General features: G+C 38.8%; 1 protein-coding gene and 1 long non-coding RNA gene across 4 annotated transcripts in view; both read right to left on the bottom strand.

Annotated features, from left to right (window-relative positions):
- Positions 1-5297: 5297 nt before the first annotated feature.
- LOC130171287 (uncharacterized) lies at positions 5298-12745 on the bottom strand. The gene is made up of 3 exons (XR_008828120.1): positions 12676-12745; positions 10864-10916; positions 5298-6252 (listed from the first exon to the last, which is right to left on the bottom strand). It is a non-coding gene; the product is annotated as an uncharacterized LOC130171287 (long non-coding RNA).
- Positions 12746-16361: 3616 nt separating this feature from the next.
- nlgn1 (neuroligin 1) overlaps positions 16362-25584 on the bottom strand; it is a 322717-nt gene continuing 313494 nt past the window's right edge. For all 3 annotated transcript variants that reach the window (XM_056377598.1, XM_056377599.1, XM_056377600.1), the window contains one exon: positions 16362-25487. In XM_056377598.1, coding sequence (XP_056233573.1) covers positions 24891-25487 — 597 coding nt within the window. In that variant the 3' untranslated portion in view covers positions 16362-24890. The remainder of the gene's footprint in view (positions 25488-25584) is intronic.

Below are 25584 nucleotides of genomic sequence, written 5' to 3'. Positions count from 1 at the left end.
TCAGTCTTGAATGAATCCATTAAACGCGGTACACACAGGACAGTCTGCGTTGTCCTGCTGACAAGATTACTGTTTAACTTTCTGATAACCACTGCATCTCTCTAACCCTTTGTCCGTTTATTCCCTCAAGCTGTGTACCTCTCTATCAATCTCTCCTATCTCTCTCTCTCCTTTTTCTGCTACCTGTCCTGTTCTTTTCTCTCAGGCTCTCTGTGCTGGACCATCAGATGTCATGGGACTTCCCTCCCTCTCTTGGCTGTCGCTGTCTCATTTCAGATATTTTGGATCTGGATCTTCGTCGTCCAGGAGTCCCACCTTCCTCCTTGTCTCTTTTGTGTGTTTGATTCCTTCTATTAGACATGTGAATGATGTGCTTAGTTTTGGCTTGTGTGTGTAGTCTGTCTTGTTTCCAGGTCTTCATGGTGGAAGGGAGGTCATATGGCTCAGGTACGATCCGTTTGGTGGCACCTTGAAGTTGCTTGATGTCCTTAGGTCAAAAGGTTTGGTCGAAAGTTCTGAGACCACGTTTCCATTCTTTTGAATGGGAAGTTGCTCTTCCTGAGGTTTCTTACACTCTTTTTTTGTTAGAGGGGTTTTGGGGGAAGTTTTCCTTGTCTGACTCGAGGGTCTAAAGGCCAGAGGGTGTTTTAAGGTCTTTGAGGCAATTTTGTGATTCATGATATTGGGCTATATCCAACTAGAAATGGAAGACTGACTGTCTTTCTGGAAAATATTTAGTAGTGTATCGATATTTATATGGATAAGAAGATCAGAAGCTTTAGTTTTATTTCCAGTTATCGTCACAGAGTCTAAAGTCAAGTTATTCTGAGCTGCAGTGATGGAAGAAGAGAGTGAAAGCATCAACACCATCAGGAATCCTGTCGGGATTAAAGAATCTTTGTTAAATTAAAATGAAGCTCTAATAGTTATTATGTATTTAATATGATAAACTCTCCCTCTGTTCATTAAAAGCTCTGTTTTAAAACCAGAGAGGACCAAAGGAAAGCCTCAATCGGCATTTTATTATAAACTCTTTTGTTCTTGTCAGGATGGTGTAACCTGCAAGTTACCATGGCGATGTACCCCAGTAAGATGTGAACCACCACTGTCACCCTGAAAAGCCAGGGTTAAACCTGAAGTTACCTCACAAACCCCAAATCCTGCTTCGTAATACAGACCTCAGATTTCCTAATTCCTGACTCCAGTTAACTTTTGCTGATGTCATTAGCCGAGAGGGTTGCAAACTTTAGTCAAACCTACACTGTGAATGTTTAAATGATGTATTCAGTATGGACAAGAACACTGCAAGCATGTGTGTTACTAGTTGTTGATGATATTAAGATGAAAAGCTGACAAGACAAATGAATACATAATAGGCAGATGATGAAGAAGTTTGCTTACTTTTTCTAGCCACGTTCCATGCACGTTTGTAATTCATATTCACTGCACTTCCAGCCAATAAAATGACAGAATCTATTCTGAAATGTATATTTTTATATATTTAGTATGAAGTTATACTTACACACAGTTACAGCCGTAGCCTTAGGTAGACATATTATGTGCATACACATTGTGAAATAAAGGTCTTGTTTTACTATACATTGCATTGTTGTGTTAAATCAAATTTAGTGTGAGTGATAAAAATCTGTGCTGTGTCTGAATTTGTGCATTTCCAAACTCGCACTTGCTGTTTGCATGTGTTCACATTGACAAGTATGACAACATTAAACCTTCCCTACTCACAAACATATCATGTTATCAAGTTATTTAACATATGAATCAGCTATCAATAAAACATTACAATCATATATTCTTGAGCAGAACTCTAATGAAAGGAAGTGTTTACATTTAGGAATGGTCACCTGTTTGTGAGTATGTGTGAATAATCTGACATCAGTTCAGGAGATGCTGAACCCTGGTTTTTGACTTGCAGGGAGTAGTTTTATACCTGTTCACAACCAAATCAACCATGTTTTTCTAAAATATCACTCACACTGTACTGGGCTACATTATACAGTGAAATTCAAAAGGTTTCAGTATACCTGTTTAAAACCATCGTTTTCTTTAAAATTGTATGATAGGTGTGAAATTATTTATTTTGTAAGATATGTTTTCCTTTTTTTTTTTTTTTTTTAGGTATAAAAAAGGTATTTTTTTGTAAAACTATCAGTCTATCATCACGTTTATTTTAACTGCAACGCGAGCACACACGTAAACTTCTGGTAACTCTCTAGGTAATGTTAGGTGCACGTAGGTGCAATCAAAAGGGTTGAGCGTAAAACAACGGACAGTTCTCACCCTTAATGGTCGCCATTTTGTTTATGTAGCAGAAGGGGAGGCACTAACAACGTATCTCCAAACTTGGAAAAACGGATATTGAGGTAGTCGACGATACCAATGGCTGCCTATTTCCATGTCACATGGACAAGGAAACAGTAGAACATTTATTATCAAATCAAGCAAGCAAAGCAGTCAACAGGCAAGTGACAATGGTGATTACATGTTGCAATCGTCATTTCTGGTGAGTGCACAAAAGCAGCATTTGATTAGGGACAGACGTCGAAATTCACGTACTGTGCCACTGAGTATACTGTGACTCTGCACATGCTAACATCCTCAGCTACATGGCATTGTAGTGCAAGCTCATGCATGCAGACATTAGCTCTTCAATACCTCTCAAAAACATGTAATTTGTCATAATGCCAAAGTAAATTAGTAGCTGGTAAAGGTTGAGCAATCAAGCTGTAGAATTTAAAATTTAAATTTGGATGATGCAATTATTTGATTGAAATTGTGACTGGTAGCAGGAAATGAAACTAGTGATATTCTACTATTAGATTACTTAGTTTACTTTTAGGCTATCAAACCATTTAAGTATAAAATTACAGTACATCAGTACCGCAAAGCTGTGGGTGATTGATGTCTCTCACATTGTGGTGATACATTGCTTGATGCAGCTTTATGGAAAGCTTGTTAATTCAGTTCTAAGTAGTTTGTATCTGCAAATTTTTCGCAATTTTTTACAAGCTACAGTATGTCAGCTATACTGAAGTCTTAGAGCTATAGAATAGGAAATAGTAATATTGAAAGGCTGTATCCACAAAATCAAAACCACATGGCAGGCTACTGGTGCTCTGGCAGGACAAGATAAGTATATACTAAAACCAGTATTTAGTAGTGACATCAAAGATCAAGCTCCACTGAACTGAACGAAAAAACAAAGCGGATGACATCAGCAGTTTATGACCATAAGGGCTAAACAAGTAAACCACATCAACCAGGAGGGGGTCATGGTAATGGACCAGGAGCCAATAGACAGCTGGAGGAGCATGAAATGGGCCAATTACAAAGAGGAACAAATATGTTCCTGGCATAACGCCAAGGAATATTTTTGAACAGAGAAAGAGGTTATGGTCTCTTCTTCTGTTGTACACCACTATCATGTGGCCAAAGCCTACAGTAAAAGTGAAATGTAGAATTTTCTCATCAACAAACATTGTACAGTGTACATTACATCCATGTTTACTCGCATGCAACCTTTCCTTCAGCGGCTTTGTAAAGGTAGCAATGCTTCTTTATGTGTTCTGTCACTAACTGTCAGATACTACCAGATTATACTTACACATCACATTACAGATAAACTATAGACAAAACAGAGACTCTAACACAAGTACATGTCGGCTTAAATATGTGCTTTTATGAACTTGTGCATTATATAAATGGAGCACTCCCTCCTGTATTTTCCGCAAGTCAAAGATTTGCTTGAAAGTTAATTTCTAAAGTCAGCAGGTTGTGATCAAAAAGTCCTGACATTCTGCAGTACAAAACAAATTTATGGAAGACTTGGGAATGAGAGGACTGAGATTTTCTTCCCCCTCTCTACTAATGCATGTTTATGACCAGCAACAGCAGGGCTGCTATTGTTTTCACCTCATCTGTCTGCATGTGTGTGTGTCTCTAATTATGGTCCTGGAAACATCTACTGTAGAGGGAACTAACATTTTTGCAGCAGTTTTGAGTACAGGTTTATATGTCTGTCTTTCCACAGATGCTGGCACTGCAATAGTGTCACAACTGTGCAAGATACAGTCACAAAACTTTAAATGTAGTTGGGATCAAAGTGAAGGCAGGGTTCAAATATTGTTGTGTTCAAAGTAAAGGCAGCATAAGTGTGTGTGTGTGTGTGTGTGTGGGGGGGGGGGGGGGGGGGGGGGGTTTGGAAGTAGGGAGGGGCCACTGGTCCCCAGCTTTATGCCACAGTTGTTTTCAGTCACGGATCACTGCATCCCAGTTTCAGCTACAATGCCTGTCAATACTATAGGTGAAGATTTCAATATTTTATATTAAGTTGGTGTTAACTAAGTGATGACACACAATATTGTTTAACCTATGCAAAGAAAATGGAGAGAGCAACTCAAACATGCATATTGTACATGTACAATTCTGTATAACTGTACTAATAATTTTGTGTCTAGTCATAGACAAACTAAACTACTGCTTTCTGCACGTCATCTCTGTGTTGTTTCCTGATCCCTCAAGAGTCAGTCTCTATGCGAACGTCCCTGTCATCATTACCTATGGTTCATCTGACCTGCACTAACCTCACATCTGTTGTAAGTCTGTTTAGATCCAATAACTTCATTTGAAAGATTCAGAGTGCATTAGCTTGCTGCAGGAAGCAGTAACTCCTCATTTCTATTCCACTTCTCACTCTGCAGGTCGCTTCAGAGCAAGCCATCCAGTTTTCTGCCATGATTGACAGCTCTGAGACACCTCACGATGACTCCTCTGCCTCTGTCATGTTTCGTCTCTCTCTCTGTCTTCTCTCCTCTTTCCCTTTGATGCTCTTTGTCTTTCTAGCTTACATGTATGCCTTTCCCTAACCTCCCCAGGGACCTCACTATCATCTAGCCCTTGGAAGATACTGCATCCAATAAAAAGCTGACATACATACATACACACATATATATGTATATATATATATATATATACACACATACATACATACATACATACATATATATATATATATATGTATATATATATATATATGTGTGTGTGTGTGCATATATATATGTCTGTATATAAGTGAGAGAAATGGCGGTAATCAGTGCAGTGCCAGCTGTGTTAAATATGCACCTGTGCCACAGAATTGACCGAAAGGAGTCGCAAGTGGAACTAATGATTTACCATAAACAGTGTGCCTACGCAACATGCATGTGTCACTTTATCTATTATTATTAAACATTCATTTACTTCCTTGTTCCCCCACAGTTTTTGTTTGTACTGCCCAAAAGTATATTTCTTTAGCCTACTGCCAGAATCTTAACGTGTCCAGAATTGATTGAAAGGTAATTAAGAGGTTGGCTCTGATGCTGAGCCTTGAACTTTCCAATATAGGTATATTTTAAGTAATTGTATTATTTTTTCAGGCCTGGCGAGGTATAACATTTTTGTATTTTCTTACAGGGCAGGATTTCATGGGGATGAATTAAAATAACAAAAAACTTCCTTTACAAAAATGAAGGTTACTGTATTGTTTCCTGTGTGAATTCAATATTCGATGTTGTTCCTTTAATCCATGCCCATTCCACGACTTCAACCATGTTTTTATTACTGAACCGATGACAACAAAAGTCTGGTACACCTGCTGAGTATAAGAACAAATGATCTATGTGGTCGTTTCGGTTGGAGGACTTCCTGCATTTTGTTAAGCTCAGGGAAGAGACATTTCTACATGTAGCAGGTTCCACAGGATCTCCTTGACAAATTTCTGGGCAAAAACTAGGCTTTGTTTATTTTCATCTACCACAGGCACTAAAACACAGAAGAGGAGAGGCATTGACTTATTGCACCATAAATGTAAAATTAGTCAAACAACATGGCAACAAAGATTTTTTTTTTTTTTTTTGATAAATGTTCACTGTTGACCCCATGTATAAACCTTGTTGCCACATTGAAGATCCTCATTGTTTTTAAACGTCATACCACTCTCCCTGATGCTCCCATCAGCTCCTGTCTCCTCGCTACTCTTATCATACCTCTCTGAGGACTCTCTCTCCCTGTCTGTTGGCGTCCCATCCATCTTCCCCCATGCCCTCCCTCTCAGGTGACTTGTGTGTCAGGGTTGACATGGATATTCTCTACCTTTCCGATCTGGTCCTGTGGGAGAATTGGTGTGTGTGATGTTGACCCAGGATGAAAGACGGCAGTGCCTGGAAATCCAACACATCTGGAGTGAATGAGGCTGTCCTGTATGGAGAGGAGAGGAGGCATGTTGACAGTACTGACAGTGATGCTCCTATGCACCCCACACACACATATACACACACATATACATACAATCATACATACATTAATAGAGAGACAGAGAGATGTATAGAAAAATCAGCTTCTTTACGAAAACTGCATTATCTTCACTTAGGTTTTAGTTTTCTGGCTTTGGTCATCTCTTCTATCAGTTACGATGACATTATATTCACCAGAGTAATTGCTGAGCTCTAGGAATGAGGCAACATCAACACAAACAAACAAAAGATCATACACGTAAACGAGTCAACAGGTCCACCAGAATACCTGCCACTTTATTCAGAAGCAGAACCAATGTGAGCTCCCTGGTAGCGCTGGTAGTTTTCTCTTATTCGTTATTATCCAGGGGATTTATTTACAGCCTGTCTGAGTGTCTGACCTGGACCTATTTTTAGTGATGTGGCCATGTTCTGAGATCTCAGCAATTAAACTGATGAGTACAATGTTATCATAAAAAAAAAAAAAAAAAAAAAAAAACAGAAGAACTGCTATGAAAATAAAACCCAAGTTGTAATGACTATAGTTTTCCTTTAAGGCCGGATGACAATTAAAGAAAGTTTTATACCACGTTCTTCTTTCAGTGAGTCTTAAATGGCCACTATACTGTTTTAATTCAGCCAACAAAGCACATATTTGCCCCGCTAAAACACAAACATCAAATTTCATCCATTTTGTTTTCTAGGGTGCAGTGAGCACAACAGCCTCACAGAAAAGGTTATAAACTTATAAATCACAGAGGTGATTTTAGAATGGATGAAGTCTTGATAATTAGGGGAAAGGCAGTTCCTTGAAAAAGAAACATCTCATCACTCAGAAGCCTGTAGATCTCAACACAATAAACTTGTCATCTTTTCAGAAATTACTACATCCATTTGTCATGTCTTGAGTGAGAGAGATGGTGGTGAGATTGGGTGTTTTGTAAGAGCAACAGAGGTCAGAGCAACTGCAGTAAAATTACAGTTTCAGTGTGTGTGTTTTTTGCTGCAGCAGCGTACAGTTTATCATGCAGGTCAGCTGCAGGATGAATGTTTTCATTTGAACCTCTGATAAAGCAGTATTGACTTTGTTTAATCAGGCTCTCAATATGAGAAATCCACTGTGAAACATTAAATGTCCCAGTGAACTATTGATCATTGCTTAGAGCCAAAAAATGCTTGGAGTTGATATGAGGCTCAAGTGTTTGACACAGACCAACGCAAATACAAAAGCTGGGCCACACTGACAAACTGAAGGTTGAGATGATTTTTTCCAAATGAAAACCATAACTACTACTGATTTTCTACATGTAATAGATAAGCAAAATGAATGTAATTTACCCAAACAGATGTGAAGTGTAAGCCAAATCTTGTCTGTCTTTCACCATGCTGACACACACTACCTACTGAAATGAAACCAAAATGGCGGACACACACCTGTTCCTCTTAACTGATTATGTGCTCACTGCTGCCACCAGTGGCCCAAAACTTAAATAGCAATATTTGATACTTGAATACTTAAGATATAAAGGGTATATGGACAGCAGTCAATTTTTTTTTTAAGATCCAATTAGGGATGGCTAACCGAAAAAAGATAATTACACTTATCAGCAACTCACATACCTATACCAGCCTTTAATATCAAATTTATTACAAAAGAAATTAAGACTACAATTAAATAAAAATGTTTGTGGTCATAAGTATAAAAAAATAGTCCAGTATTTTACAGAAATACTGTGATGAAATGATAATAAAATATGTAAATAATTTTAACATGAATACGATTAAAATAAAAAATACCAACTAATGAAATGCCAACAACATTAAACATGCACATCTGCACTTTCTTAAACATTTCTTAATCTTCTTAAACCCACGTGAAAAAGCATGAGTTATACTTTGACATTTCCTAACAGCATTGTTTGGGGGGGGAAAAGTTACATTTTCATACTCTTACATTTCTTTAGTGCTCTCAAAAGATACTGTATATCTGGGCATTTTACTCAAGTTTTGGATAGGCGTTCAGGAAAAATAACATTTTGAGCTTCAAGCCGATTTCGCCTCTGACTAATTGTTTCTCCTGCCATAGAAAACAGCATGTCTGCTAGAACAGAGATCGCAACAGATCCCAGGTATCTTTTTGCCACTTTGCCGAGCACCACCAAAAGCAAAGGGTCCTCACTCCTTGGGATCACTTTTTTTTTCCATGTATCTGTGCATTTCAACGTATCCATCTGTCTTTGCCGAGTAATTGTCATTATCCTCCCCTTGGATGTTGAACAGTGTGCACCATTCCTTTCAGTGTTTGCAGTGGGTGACCCTTGCGGCACTGACAAGGCTGTCCCCCCCATAGAGACGGTTGATGCAGTAACAGAGGGATCACTGGTTGCTGTCTGTCCATCACAACTGCACAGGGTGTGCATCTCACTGATGAGCCACAATTTAACAGTTTCCACAAAAGCGTCACAAAAGACAATGTTTCTGAATTTAATGTCAAAAAAGGTGCTGGCTGCAAGAGTATAGATGTGCTCAACTAGAGAATAAATTAGAGTTTAGTAAAATAATTACAGTGCAGATATGCAGCCAGTTTTATGTTAAGTTTTATGCCAGAGGTGGGTGTGCTCCTGCAGGTGTATGATTGTATGTGGTTATTTGGCTGCTGTGCTAGGCTGTTATAATGTTGTGTCCAACAGGGTCATTGCCGACACGCTTGTTTGTACAATATGTGCAGCATGCTGCATGCTTTACTGCCTGTGTATCCGTATGTATGGTTTAACTTAAAATAAAAATGGATCTCTTTTGTGATGGGCAGCAACTAAATATTGAAGACCCCTACCTCATCTTAATGTAATTGCTTTGGCAGGAGGAACAAGGGGCCAATAGGGGCCTAAGTGTTTAATTGTGTGTGTCCCAGAGCTCCATGGTGAGTTAATCCAGCCATGGTCCACACTTTGGGGAAACTGTATCCACAATTTAAAGATGGAGAAATTAGAGAGTAAGAGAGAGCAAACATATTTAATTATTTCCAGACAATACAGGGCTAACATTACAGATATGTTTTTCTAAACGTAAGATGATTAAATGAATAGTACACTCTGGGCGCCATTGCCTTGGCAATCTAAAGAAATCTTCACGATTCCTCATGAAATGGAACAAAGGTATGAAACTGCTGCCTCCCTGCATTATTCAACGCACTGAAGGATGCTGCCTGTCCCTGTCTTTACATGCCATGCCGCTTCTAACAGTCAACTGCTGTTGGTGTGGAGAGCCTGGCTGTCAGATTTGTTAAATTAGCTTCACTATGGACAGTTCGAACTTTCTTCACTTCCACAGAGACAACAGGAACAGCCCGACTGCCAGATCTCATTAGGCTCAAAGATATTCAGACGGACAGGCTGGGAGAAGCATCAGATCCTCTCAGATTTAATTTGTTTGGTTCAATCACGGCGGGCTGATCGCTTGTAGACAAAGGATGAAACACGAGAGAAATGCGCCAATTCCCTTGTGTTGACAGTAACTTATTTCTAACTCAGACAATATAGGCCTGTGTTCGCATGCCATTGATCAAATAAAACAAAATGTGATAATAGTTCTCAGTAAGCCAGCATTTACATATGTTAACGACAACAACAACAACAAAAGTATCACCAGACATCTTTTCCTTTTTAAGTCTTAAACATGCATTTACATCTGTTAACAGCTGAAATAGCATCAGTCACACATTTTGTCTTTTACCTGTAGTTGTGTAAACCCAAAATAGGATCAATGATGCTGGCTGTGTTGGACTCAGTTTTTAGATTTCCTAAAACACGCTGAACAGATGTTATTTGTAATCCAGTAGCGTTTGATCATTAAACTTGTAAACAGCGCTCCGATCAGGTCCACTGTATGTTTTTCTTCACAATGCGTTCTTTGAGAAGAAGCTGGGCCTTGAACAAAAGAGAGACCGTGCACTGATTCTAATTGCCTTACCTGAGGGTAGCATCCAGTGGACTAACTCAAACGATGCAGAAACTCAGCAAATCCCAATTAAACTGAACACAGACAATGAACAAAGATTCTGCTGTGTGTGATGACAGCAACATAACAAAAGAGTGATTAAAACAGCTTGTTAAGGGGAAAGTGTGACTCATCTGCCTCAAAAGCAGAGCAAATTTTGGATGTCTAATAAGTGGCTAGGGAATTTCAGTTAATAATTTCATTGTTTTAATCTTTCCATCTGAAATATAACCCCCCAAAATTAATTTGATTTTATGTAGTTCATAGCAAACTTTATGGCTTTTTTGACTGGCAGCTGGCCCAGAAATTGTGTCTTCAAAACAGCTGGATTCAAGCCTTTACAACTCTGTACGCATGTTTTACACAAACTTTAAATTCAGTTTGTTTGTGGTACAAATCTGATTTTTGTTACGACCAGCAAAAAAGTATGCAGAGTCTGATTTTCAGGTGTGATTTTGGGCCATTTTAAAAAGGGGCACTCCACAGAATTTGCACACACAGTAAAGGCCAGTTTACTTGTCATCATGAGTATTCAGCATCCTGTAATACAACTGTAAAATGTCAAAAAGAATGCACTCACCAAGCCTTTCACATGCAGTGAGTGAGGGAATTTTAAGATGCCTTTGAAGTTCCCTAAAGTGGTCACAGAAAAGGAGAAGTTACTATACAGTAAAAGTCTCTACATGGACACAATGGCTTAAAATGCTGAGCAGTTTTGATCTCAAAAGGTCATCATCAGGGTGGAAATAAAAAAAAAACTATTACTGGTACAATGTAGACAACACACCAGAAGTAGGAATTATCGAATTATAAAATGCAATAACTATTTTCGTTGCCCAGCCTAAGAGTGCCTGAAGAATATTTTATTTTCTATTACCAATTGTAAAATGTCTTCTGTATCGCTGGAGAAGCTCTGTCAAGTCTGAGAAAATAACCCTGATGATGTCATCAGATTTATCTCAGAGGCCTTTAAACTGGAGGCATGGGGTTTTAAAATGTGGATATTTGTAAGGCAAGAATTTTTGACTCATACTAAGGACTAAAATCAGGGTTTCTCAGCCTCTGTCGCTGCAATTCTGACCATAAAATTAAAAACAAACCTCAAACTTTATGGAAATGTGTAATACTAAATTAATCGGGTTCTGTTTACCTCTATATAGTGGGGTTCAAAAGTCTGAAACTACGTTCCAGCTCACTTGAATGGGAAAGTTGGGAATGTGGGATAAATATTAAGATTTTCTGGAAAACACAATTTGCACAAAAGACTTGTAGTGCTGCACCTTTTCCACTATCCTCCAACCGCCAGAAAGAGAAAAGATGTTAGTAATGCTCTGCCATGTATTACAGCCCCCTCCTTTGACCCCAGCTGCACTTGCAGCCACAGACATGACCTCCAAGCCCTTATTACAATTCTGACTTCGATCATTATTTCTGTCTTCTTTACACACGCTGCAGTGCACAGAGCCCAAATTATACGATGACAATCAGGGGGTAGGGTCGAGTTTTTCTCAAGGGTGAAAATACAGTACAGCGTAGGCGTGTGCTTCAGTGAACTTACAGTATCTGACTTATTTAATGTAATGCCTGCAGTTTGTAGATTTTGCTGATTTTCTCTAATCTTTGATTTTTAATGCAATATTACATCATTTGAACAATAATTGAAATGCAACCATGTGATATGTTTAGAAAGAAAAATCACTATTTGGTACAGCTGTTAACTCATGAATCTGAAATGTGACCCTGAACACACTACTTTTTGTATGATGTCAGAAGGCAAAGAAGCTGGAAACTACTGATTTAATCTATAACAATATATTGTATTTTAAAATATTGTTACATTATCCACTGTGTAAAATTTTAAAACTTAAGTAACTAAAGCTGTCAAAAAAGCTGAAAAGTTGTAGAGTGGAAGTAAAAAGTAACATAAAATGGAAAGAGTCAACTACAGAACAAGTATCTCAAAATTGTAATCAAGTAAAATACTTAAGAATAAATCTAATTACCCAAACAGGTAAAACTCTTACATTACAGAGGGAAAACAAAGGTGGTGGGGGTTCTATTACAAAAAAATTAAAAAAAAAAAAAAAAAAAAAAAGTAAAAGACTAACTAAACCACCACTGCCAAACAACAAAAGACTATTAAAACGAGAAAATAAACTATATATTAATGTCAAAGTGTATCTGTACAACAACTATCTCTCCATTGTCACACTGCTCTTGATATTTCAATTTTGTTTTAGAAAACAAAGGGCATGTAACTTCGGCAAAAAGTTAGAAACTAGCTAACATTGGCGTTCATCTGTAGCTTCGTCACACAATCTAATTCAGTTACTCTGAAAGTGAGAAAGTAATGTGTATTAAACAAGCTAGATAGTTCGCTGCTGCTACTTACATTCACCAACATGTCTGCATGACGTACAGGTGCAGAGAGTTAACGGCGCAAGCTACTAATTGGAGGCGGAGGAAACGTTCAGCTAACGTAAAGGTTAGGAAATGGTACTGTCCAGTTTGGGGGTGTCTGAGGTAATATTACAATATTCTTCTGAGCATAAGTATCGGAAATATATTGTGATATTTACAATTACAAGTAAGAATATATATATGTATGTATATGTGTGTATGTATATGTGTATATATATATATATATATATACACACACACATATGTTTCAACCCCTCCCGAACTGTTGTGGTTACCTCTTTTGGGGTGGTCTAAACCTTAACCGGAAGTGGTCATAACCCTCTCCTCCAATCCCCCTCGTGATTCGAACCCTGGCAGCTGGTGCTTGTAGGTTAGCTCACACAAAGCCAGGCTGATTTGAATGCAATCCCATTAAAAGCTGAAGTAAACAAGTGGAATAAAAATAAAAATATAAATACATAGAATATGATAATAATTTTATTATTAAAAAGTTACCCAAAAGTTAACAACTCTCAACACCTGTGGTGTAAACATTCGGACACATATTAATAAGCACATTAATAAGCAAATCAAATTGCAATTTCTACTCATAAAACAGACAGAGAGGCCCAATGTTTGAAAAAGAGCAAAAATGCTGGAGAGTGTGAAGTAATCAGAAGTTTCTCTTTCACAGATCTTTTCAACCTCCCACAAATGGAGCTCTGCTTTATAGGTGCACTAACGTTATGTAACTGTTCTATTTGTGAAACACTGCTAAAGTACACAGCAATTACCCAACTGTTGTACTGCTCGCGACAATGGCCCTGGGACAGCAGCAGCACAGCTAGATCAAACAGTTGTGCTAAATTAAAGAGCGGGTTATCAAACCGGGCAGGAGTGTTTGATGTGCAGAGATGAGATGCATTATTATGGTAAATAAGCCTCCCTTATCAAGTTATTCCTACAGGGCCCCCTGGCTGAGCAGCCCACAGTAGTGTATGCCCTTGGTCAGACAAATACATGGATGTACACCCACACGCACGCACACAGGCGCGCGCACACACACATGCACACACACACACACACACACACACACACACACATGCATACACAGCAGCAGCAGAGAGCATAAATACATCTTTGTTGATCCTTTACTCTCCACTCCAAACAGACGCCTGCTCTCCAAATGTCAGTAAGTCTCTGGCATAATTTGTTTCTAATCATTGGCAAAGAGTGGGGAAATGTCACTGTTTTCCAAGGAGGATGAATTCTGATTGATTTCCAATTAACACATTTTTTGTCAGTGTCTGCGTGCATGCTTGTGTGTGGTTGCTAACATCAGAGGATACATAATACAGCATTGCAACCCCAAAGACACAAAAATACACCCTCAGGTCTGTAGGCGGAGCACCACAACGCATACTGCTTTGAATTTTTACAGCTTTTATCATGCATTTATGGCACTGAAACGCATAAATAAAGGCATCACATGCAGAAAATCAATGAAACTTTGAATTCTGTTGAATGATTTAGAATCCCAATTAGTTCTACAACATACATAAACAAAACAAGAAAACATCCAACATACAGATAAAAAGAGCATAATATTCTATCCAGCTAAAGTAAAGGCAGAGGGATGAGTTAGGATGAAGGAAAATATAGAAGACATTTTCAGATCTTAAGGCAAATTACACACTTTAGACACTTACTAATTTATGCTCTTATTGTTGATCTACAAATGATCTAATCAGTATTTACAAAGAAGCTACTGTGAGGAAAACGGAAGGTTGAGGAGCGTTCTCTCTGTCACAGATTTTAAGTGTACAATTGTATAAAAACATCATAAAAAGAAAAGTTTGTGGTTACAGATCTGTGATTGTGAGGAGCAGTTAATGTCTGTCATTCCTTTCAAAAGGAATTTTCTTATTAGAATAGTCATTTGCTGAAGTTTACTTCCAACAACATGTCCAGCTGTGGTGATCACATCAAGACTTGTTGCAATTTTTGTGACCATTTTTCTGACACTGGAAGATGACTTCCGCAGTCTTAATACTGCCTGCAAAAGTGAGCAGTTAGTTGTTTTCACATCAGGGCAGCTGCTGTCAACAATATTTTGAAAGGCTGAAAAATAAAAAATAAAAGAAATACTGACAGCACTGAGAGGCCTGAACAGTTCTACATGATCTAAGGTTACTGAGCTACATAAGGAGAATTGCTTCACTTTGTTTTGTCTAATAATACTTCCATCCATTAGCTATACAGTTTGTCCTCTAAGGGTCACAGGGGGCTAATCCCAGCTGAAATTGGGTGGGAGGCAGAGTACACTCTGAACAGGTCATCAGTCTATCACAGGGTTGACATATAGAGACAAACACCTATTCACCACTATAGGAACTTTAGAGTTGTCAATTTACCTAAACTGCATGCTTTTAGACTGTGAGAGGAAGACGGAGTCACTCAGTCAGTCATGGACACTGACGATTATAGCTCTGGCTCCACTGTTGCAGTCCAGCCAAAAATGCTGCAAATTGAGAAACCACAATCAAATATAGATGTGCTACGCATACACAAACAAAAAAACAGAGCAAATAGTACAATTATCAAATTCATGAAGTTGTTTTTTTCATTTGCTTTTGTTTTGCTCATTTGATTTTGTTTCTGTATTCCCATACAGAAATATAATATAACATGTATGTCCTTATATTATGACTGATGTTGCCATATATGTCACTTATACTATTATCACATACATCCTCTGAATATATGAAAATATAAGTTCATAACGTAAACATATGAAACATATGTAATACACATAGTAAGGTTCGTATATGTACATATATTAAAAATATCTCTCATATATATATATATATATATATATATAATAAACCTGTTTCATATATAATTTTTACATATGTTTTTATATTATATATACAAATATATATACAGTATTTCAAATAAGGAAATTCAATATATGTTCATATATTGCATCTGCATATGGGTTTGCATGTATTTTCTGAAGTTGCAGTGTATTGAGGTCTAAGGTCCACCATGCAAACAGAGAGCACGGCTGTACAGTAGTGCCAAGAGCTCTGTGTGGGTGTTACAACTTACAAGAAATAATATAAAGCTAACAGCAACCTTTCTCATATTGCAGAACATTAACATTACATAAGTAAAAGATGTGATGTGCTATACAGTATGGATGTCCAGCGTACTGCTAGAGGGATGGATTAACACTATACAAAATGTATCATCAACCACTTCAGTCCTCTTAGAAAAAAGAAAAGAAAAAAAAGCATAAACACAGAAAATGTATAGAGGATGATTTGAATAAAGAAAATCTCAACATCTTTTTGGGCAGCACTTTCTTCCCATTGCAGATGTTGGATTACAGATGTTTACCTGCTACCCACATGTGCTTCCCAATTAGAATGTAGTAGGTAGGAATTGTGACGCACAAGTGCTGACCGGCACCAGCGTTTAGTCTTAATAAGCATTCCGCTGACGACAAAGCTCGTTCAGCTTTCATTCGTAGAAAACAAATTTAATCTAGACACAAATAAATTGCCAGAGTAATCGCTTGTGAGTGAGGGTTGATGTTTGCTTGACCAATTGAATTAGTCAACTTAGCAAGAACAGCCACAGAAAATAATAAATGAAGACTCAAGAGAAAAAACATATCAGCATATTAAAATCATTTATTGTGCTCCAGAAGAGTAATTACTATTTAACCAGAAAGAAAGACAAGTGACAAATAATCTACATTACAAATGCCAGACCAGCTCACATAGTGCCCCCCTGTTTCAAATGGCATTCGAAGAACAAATCCACATTTAGTTTCCAGACTGCTAGCAAAAACCTCTCAGGATGAATCTGAGGTTTGGTTGTTGTCGTTTCTGCTGCGTTTTGAGGTTAGAAAATGGCATGTTGCGTTACATTCATTCGCAGTGCTCGTTCCTCCCCTCCCTGTCTGTCCTGTACACTACAGCACAGGCTGACTGTCGACCACAGTCAGGGCAGATTTACACTGGAACAAAAGTGAAGCGTCCCCCTAGAACAGGGTTTCTTAAGTATCATCAGTCCCAAACTGTGTGGATTCATACTCACCCAGCTATACTGGCTCATTAAAACATACTGGCGTTGGGATTCAACAGAAATGACTGAAGAAATGCTACCTGGATTGGTTCAGATTTCCCCTCTTTGAATGATGGACACACAGTTTTAAAGGAGGGTGACACTGGATGGGAGTCGTTCTCAACTGGGGGGCATTCTCTGACTATTATCTTACATAAATAAATCCAAATTCAAGTCGTATTCAGGACAAGCCAGATGTCACATGACAAAACAAAACAAAAAAACAAAAAAAAACCAGAATATCCAAAATCTTAACACAGAAAGAGAAATTAGGCACATTGCAAAATTAAACACTGATTGATAAGATGTTTACAAGCCTCAGTTATTGACAATGGAGAATATTTCAAAATATTCTCCATTGTGTATTAACAAGATCAGCATAGCAATTTCAATGTAAATGCACTCAATAAGAGCTGACACAGAATTCTGCCAAGCATGTGTTTTAAAATGTTGAACTATGCCATGGATTCTGTGTCTTTTGTGTGTTTTACCAAACACACAAAGAAACACACTCCTTCTCCATGTGTGCTGCACCCAATCACTGTCCTCAACATGACCATAGAGCCTTGAAGAAATATTAGTTTTCAGTCCAACAAACATGAATTCAGTTACGAACCAGAGACTAAATTTGAAAAAGGTGAGAAAAGAGGTGTATGCTTATGCGTTTATGGTCCAGTGAACTTAAACAAAAGGGGAAAAAATCATAATGTTCCCTGTTAAAATTGCCACAGCATATAAACAGTATAAAAGCTGCAATTAAATTTTAGCTTCTTTTCATCTTTTATTTGCTCGTTTAACTATCCAGTCATGTTTTACTGTTATTAGTTCGTAGTTTAAAGGCCTAATGTTTCCTCTATCACAGGGCAGGTGGGTGAGTCGCCCTGCCTTTAAAAAGAGCTGTTAAAAGAATTTCAGCAGGCTGGGTTTCAGTAGAGTGTTTTAGTGTCCCATGATGGTGCAAGTGCAAATCCAAGTGTCCCATTTTGTCAAGGATAAAATCCTGGGCAACACTGAAGAGTTGGTAAACAGGCTTCCTCATGGCATAGAAACCATTCGCCACATTTTCCAGTTCACTCGCTCCGGTTTTTGCCCTTTCCGTTGTTTCATTTTGTTTTGTTTTCAAAGATATATAATTACATATATAATTACTCCTTTTTAAATAGCATCATTCTTAGTTGAAGATTCAGACATTTGGGTGAGATTGCAGTACAACCTCTGTCATTTTAATTTAGTCATATCAACGATTGATCTGGCCAGACTCTAAAGTAATTTAATCATAACACTTCAGCTCTTATGTCATACATTTAACACCTCTGTTTATGGTGACTTTCAACAAATAAGTTGAGATGTATATATTTGTTCCATTTAGTAAATTTCATTTGCTAGAGCCAGGAATAACAATGATATAATCCCTTTTCTTTTGTCTCATTTTACATTATATCAACACTTTTTTTTACAGCTAATTCGATAAGTAAGTGTGATAAGTGAATTTCTGCAGTGCCACTTATTGTGTAGATGGGTTAAAATGAATTATTTGATAAAGATTTCTTTCAGTTATAATTCACTCATGATAAACTGTTAGCCCTAGTGTGTTGAGTCCTAGCCCTTACTCGAAAGCATATGTTGTAAATTAAATGAGTTGAGGTTTTTCCAAAACGATTAATATCAATATTGAAGGTACCCTGTGGAGTATTTGAAAACTAATGGTGCTGCTGATCAGAAATTTGATGAGAAAGTTCCAGTAATGTTAATATCTTATGTGCTACCAGCACATGCATACAAATAAACATAAACATCAAGAGCATGGTGGTAAAATGACCTACATTTCTAAGATTTGCAAGGGTCTGCAATGTATATTGACAATATGTGATAGTAATGCACAATAAAAAAAAAGTAATGCAGCATTTATAGAGAAGAAGAGAAACAAAATGGAAAACTAAAGAAAACAATGCAACTTTCCAAACATTCACAAAAAGCAGCTTTGCAAATGTTTATGAGGTAGGAAATGCATTTGACATGTTTTTTTAGGCCATAATGATAAAGTATTTTGTAGGAAATACTGAATAAACCAAATAATGACAACTTCAAAGGGCAACCACAAAATCCGACTGATAGCCACACATGTAAGTATCATAGACGGTATATGATGGATGTAGCCTCTGTGATATCACCCATAGGTTTCAGAAGAGTGGTTTTGAAGCTCAGAGTGGGCTGTTCCGCTGTCGCCATCTTGGCAGTGCCTGACTCTGCCTAACTCCCAGGTAATCCAAAAATGGGAGAAGAGATGGTGCGAGTGTAGAGCTGAGACTTCGGTGCATCGGTTTAATAACTGTGGCAAGCATACACTTCTGTTAGCATAGTTAGCACAGCTGGTCGTCATACGCAAAGGCTAACCCAAGGCTAATTAATTTGCTGGCTAATTAGGTAGTTAACAAGCGAAACTAGCAAGCCAGGTTTGGTGAATGATACGTAATTAGTGCTAACATGTAAATAAAATAATAGAATTTCACTCACCTAAAAAAAAACAAAACAGGTATATGTTATTTTAGTCAATTAACTGCACAACAAGCCAAATTGTTTGTCCAATATTTGCATCCAAAATCCTCCAAAAGGCACCAACACTACAAATGCAGCCGAGAGGTCACATTCAGTGACTCGAATTAGCTGAGGTGATGCCTAGCAGACAGCTAGTGGCTAGACAACTGTGACAGCACCCCCTTCTACTCAAAGCAACCATACCCTCAATTATGCATAACTTTAAGCCCTAACAACATTTAAATGGGTGAGTTATATAAAAATTCACCTAGCATACGGTTGTCGTGAGGGTGGAAATTAGCTGTAGAGACCAAAACTGTTCTTTGTACCAGGCTGTAAACATGTTTATTTCTGCTGTAAAGTTGGGCATTTAAACATGGGACTCTATAGGGATTGACGGGCTTTTGGAGGCAGCCTCAAGTGGCCATTCGAGGAACTGCAGTTTTTGGCACTTCAGTGTAAGTTTAATTTTTCAGCCCTGGAGGTTGCAGCTTAATAAGGATGTGTCAACAACAGACAGTGCCAGCTGAGTGGACACTAAGCTTGCTGACAGGCAATAAACATTTTAACACAAAACTAGTGAGTATTAATGATGAAAAAGGTAATCTCCAGGTAAAAAAACAGGTAATTAACCTTTCTTTTCACTTATGTTATCCAGGTTGAGTCATTTGTAGATCAATTATATAAGTTTATTACGAAATGCAGATGTCCCCCAACGTGGCTGCAAGAGAGCTTATTATACAACTTTAAAGCTAGCAAGTGTTTCAGTCTTATTAAAAGAAGTTGGATCCAGTCTCTGTGGTCAGTGAGTGGTTCCTTATAGTCTTTTCCCATGCTGTGTATTTTAAATTTCACATCTTCTCAATCACAGAGATGCCGTGGCTTGCTGGTGCTCCAATCTGTCACGCTATGGTCTACTGTAGCCCACTCTCAATTTGTGCAGCTAGCTCAAGATTTAATCAATCTCCCAACATTCTTACTTTTTTTTCTTGGTCTGCTTATGTAAGTTTTCAGTGACCTATGTTATGCTGTCATTGGCTTTCTCAATATGTACAGCCATGGTCAGGGTCATCCTGTGCTTTTAAAGTTGCACTTTCTCACTAACGACACTGTTTCAATTTGTGTCTGTTACCATGCTTCTCCTCTGCCGGTTGTTAGGCATGTTAAAGCTATTTAATGCATTTCCTCACTTATATAACACTTGATTCATGAGTCATTTCAGCACCTCCTGTCTAACAGCTTTTTAGTCTGTCGGTGAAATTTTACATCCTCAAGCAATCTAGCAGTACTGCTTGTTCTGTAACTGGGACTGCCTTATTTGTGTTTAGTCACCACACTTGCTAAATCTTGTTAGCATTTTCCACCATACATTAAAATCATTATAGCCTCTAGCAAGTCCCATTTTTAATTTCAAATGTGTCAGGTGCTGTCCAGCACTTCTCTCACTTTCCTCACGCTACACTTGGCTTGCATTTATCATCATCAATCAGACAATTGAACACATGGCAAGTTATTAATTAGCATTCATCCTCAGCTGTCAGCTACTTAGCATGGCTCTGCAACTGCTTGACTATTTACCCATCACTGCAATTACATGTTTAATTCAATGGGTGGCCCTTGCTTTGCCCCATGTCATTTCACTGGAGAGCAGTGATTGAATTGGGTGGATGCTCACTAATGTACTATCCCTATCCCTGTTATATTTTCATGGATAGATGTATTTTTATTAGCAACATGTTACTGATTTAGAAATGTAGAGCCAACTGTCAATTTTTCAGAAATAATGAAAATATCAGTCTGTGCATTCCATTGCATTGTATAAACTAAAATAAGTTATATTTAATTTCTCTTTCAAAAGTTACTGTAATTTGTCAATCAAAATCAAAAGTGAAGAGGATCAGGGGTGCCTTGAAGTGCAATGTAACAAAAGTACAGGTATGTTGTGACCCAGAATGTTTCTTAGTCAAATGGAACATGGATCCAAATGTGATGGAAAGCGGGTAGGTTGGGGCTCTGCAATAAAACAGTCAAATGCTGCAATCAGACAACATAAAGGGTTTGTCTTTTCAGATGGCCACTCTGTCAGATTTATTGATCATAATGTTCTTGTTGTGACTTGGCAGAGAGATATGGTAGGCTACACGTTGGACCGCGACCAATCATAACTTGTTATTTTCCACAACTTACTGAAACCAACAACAAACGTTCATGTAAACTTTTACTTAGCTGTGTATACGACTGCGAGAAATGGTGTGCTGGTCCTTCAGTTGTCACATGATGCTGCATTATTCCTCAAATCTGAGTCCGAGTTGGGCCATTATTGGGCTGATACTGTGCAGTCTGATCCCAGCATGGTTGAGAGTTGGAACATAGTATATTTTAAAATTAGAATATATGTATTAAGAACATATTGGTCATTATATTGTCTTGAATGGAAGGGGTTTTAGCTTACATTAAAATGTTCTCAGTAAACAGTAGCTTCCACAGCCAACAATAGTGTTTCATTTTCAACCAAGGTTCCCCTCCATATCTTGTATTTCAGCCATTGGCATAGGTTACAAAAAAAAAGCCATGTTGCTTTTTATATGGGTCAAATAAATCTTGAGCATGTTAGCCTATATACAATAACTTGAATAGACACCAAAACACTTGGAAAGCCCAGGCCTTATTATTTAGCAGATGGCTGAGTGTGAGGATGCTTGCACACATGTTCAATTTGCATGTTTGCATGCGTGTTGTGGGTGTTGCCAATCAGACACTGGCAAGCTGAGTGCTAGATCTAGAAAGCCAGTGGCCCGTCCATAAAGTGTCAACAGACCTACAGGACGGATTGTCCCCACATTCTGAATTTTTTTTTTTTTTATGTTGTTGGCTTGTTTGTACAGATAAGGGTATGACAAAGTCCCTGGCCCATGAGGATGATGTGTGATAATAGCCTTGGAGTCTGTCTCTTGTTTAAATCAAAGATCAAGCCCTGGCAGCTAAGTTCATCCAGAGAAACAATCTGGAGCAAACAGTTGTAATTAGTTTATTCAATTTAAATCTTATCCCAAAAAGCAACTTTGGCTATAACAGGCTAGATTTTTTTTCCTCCCCATCCAGCTAGTCTCCTGCAATGTTATATGGGGTCACAGTAGTCTGCACTCATTATTTTGAATGACTGCACAGTGTTTGTGAGTGAGCCAAAAGGGGCAGGATGTATTCTCACAACTGAGGCCTCCACACATCTACACTTTAGTGAAGGGAAAACAGGGAGTCAAACGTTTCAGCTTACCAAGTGGCATCTCTGCGCCAGCACACAGACAACAGGCTTGCCATCCAGGGTATTCTTCTCTCTGTCTGTTCTAAAAATCATCACTTTATCCCCACAATGACTCCAAGCTCTTAAGCGACTGGATCCGACTGCAGTCTGCTTAGCTGTATGACACGTTCCTACTTCGGTGGCTTCTATCGTTAGCTGCCGAGGCGCCACTGACCTAAAGATGTTAGCAACAGCAGACAGCCTTGCAGGAGATGGTAAACGGAAGGTGGTGTGGATGGGAGGGGAAATCGTTTTGCTCAACAGCCCAACCTGTCAGCTCAGTGTAAAAGAATGAGACAGTAGAGAATCTCTAGTAGAAAAAGAGTGGAGCCGAGCGAAGAAAAGTAGTATCTCTTTAAAGTAAGGTAAAGAAGGGTGACTGTGGGTCTCAGCTGCTATCAGGAGGTATATTTGCTTCCTTCTTACAACACAATGTGCCTCCAAAAATGATCAACCTGGGGTAAGAATGAAAACTACATGAAAAGCGCATCATGGGAATTTACCTATCCTGACCTCAGCTTTTTGTCCCATCCGTCTGCTGTGCATTTCCAGAGAGATCCACCCAGTGAGATCTGTCTGTGCTTGGCCTCTGACTTATATTAGTCATGTATAAGTAATTCATGTTTAAACAGCTCTAGAGAACCTGGCCGGATAAAGAAAAAGAAAAGCTACATAGCCCAGAAATTCACTCTTCCACCATGTTTTCCACTACAAACACCCTCCATTTCTTTCATACCAATGGGAATCCACTGCATCACTCCATCGGCACACCTCCCAATTAAAGAAAAGAAAAATGGGTAATGGAATAAGCAGTGTAGGTAATTACTTCTATACAGTAAAGTGGTCCAATAGGTACAATAGCAAATAACACTGATTTCAACTGAAGGTACAATGAGTTTGATTGATACAGTGTAATGTGATTTGAACACTATCAAAAAGTAGTACCAACACACAGAGTACAAAACTAGTCCTTATATGCCCAGCTCCACTCAAGCTATATTATGTTATGCAAGAAAGTTTTACCATATCCCCGGCCCTTCCCCTTCCTGTCCCCAAATCGAGCCCACAACATCCACAACCTGGAGCTGCATTTCTCATGGTCCTGTGAGGGTGTGTGTTTTCCTGTAATCCAATCAGGAAATCCGTCTGAAATTACTCCAATGCAAGGGAGAGGGTGAAAATTATTCTTAATAATGACATAATCAGCAGAGCAGCCATTAAGCAGATAAATTGTCATGCGCATCGTGCTAAAATATCCAATTATCCTTTGTCCCCCAGCTCTCGGTGTTGAAGTTGGAACTGCCAGAAAGCCAGTAGGTGGATCCCCACTTCCCATTGGTTCAGTCCTGCTGGCAGGTTTGCAGTATAGGGGCCCCCCAAGAGAAGAGGGCTTAAACAGCCTTGGTGCTTAGTGTACAGATCTAGATATGTAAATAGGTTCTATACAATAAAGTTGTTCCCAATCCTCAAAAATAAATGGATGAAAAGTATCTATGACATTTTTTTTTTCCTCAAATTGATTCCATTGTGCATACAGGGTTTCTTTTTTCCTTGATATTTTCAGTCCTTCCTTTGTTCTTTTCAACAATTGTTTTTTGCCTTATCTTACATAGCCTCCATTTATGAAAGTTAACACATGCCTACATCTACTCTGTGCCCCACAGAGTAATCTGCAGTGTGATGCCAAAGGAAAACAATATGTTTTCTTTCTTTTACAAAGTGCTTCCCTCTTCTCACCTCCGAGGCGTGTCTGATGCTCTGTTCTGCTTCCAGATAATACCGTCAAGCAGTCATTTGTCAAAAGATCCCGAAGGCCATATCTGTCGCTAGAAAGAAAAAGTAGTTTACTGTACCTTGTTTTGCTGCAATATCAGAACAAAAATAACGATAAAAAACATCCTCCTCTTTGTTTTAGCTTGTGAGGTTGTTTTTCTTCAACCCTTATTTGTACTTTTTTCTTCTTGTCTTTTATTTTTCTACAAAAACATAATTATTCTTTTTTTTTTTTTTTTTTTTTTTTTTTTTCCAGAAATCCCTTGACTATATTCCCTCAGGTATTAACAGGGTGTTGTAGAATCCCAGTGTAATTCCATGGGTGTCTGGCAACTCCAGGCTGGCGTTTCAGCTCCTGACATATGCGTTTGTCAGCATGTCAGCCTTAAGTCCCTGCTGCAGCAGTGGCATTAGCTTTTTGCTTCAGCCATCAGAGTCCTGCCTGTGTGGGTGCATCCACAGGGCTATACCCGGGTGGTGGAGTGTGAGTGTGGGTGGGGCAGGGTGTTATTCTGCCCACTGCTGGGGAAGGTGTTGAAAGAGTGGAGCGAGGTGAGCCCCCCCATGGTGCTGGGGATCATGGTTATGGTGTTAGGCGTCATGAGTGGGATGTCGTCTGGTGAGCGCCTCATGGCCAGAGTGTAGTCCGGTGGGCAGGCAGTCCTCAGCACCACATCGTGCGGGTGCAGGGAGTCACCCACCCCCCTGCAGTCCCGGTCCAGGTCCGAGTGCTGCTTCATCTGCAGGGACATGATCTCCTCCTCCTGAGTGTGGGCTATGTCATTGGCGGCACTCCGCTGGGGGCTGCAGCGCCTGTGGACATCATGCCGACGCTTGTCCTTCTTGTAGTAAAGCGCAGCAAAGGCCAGAATGTTGAGGAAGAGCAGGGAGGCTCCAACGGCGATGGTCACTGACAGCTCAGTGGAGTAGTCACGCTGGTCCACCAGGTGTGGCTGGTTGTGGCTGTCCTGGGTCTCGGTGGGGAACGGGGTCGGGTTGGGCCGTTTGGTCACCAGAACCTTGGGTTTTGGGGTGCGGTTGGTAGCTTCTGGTGGAGGGATCTGAGGACAGCAACAACAATTGTCAGCATATAATTGATTTGTCTATCCACTTTGTGCTACCACAATCTGAATTTTTTAATCAGATTTATTTAAGAAA

Source organism: Seriola aureovittata, chromosome 6, assembly GCF_021018895.1.
Source record: "Seriola aureovittata isolate HTS-2021-v1 ecotype China chromosome 6, ASM2101889v1, whole genome shotgun sequence".
Classification (NCBI taxonomy): domain Eukaryota; kingdom Metazoa; phylum Chordata; class Actinopteri; order Carangiformes; family Carangidae; genus Seriola; species Seriola aureovittata.
The sequence above is the reverse complement of the archived record's forward strand: the minus strand, read 5'-3'. Positions and strand labels throughout refer to the sequence as shown.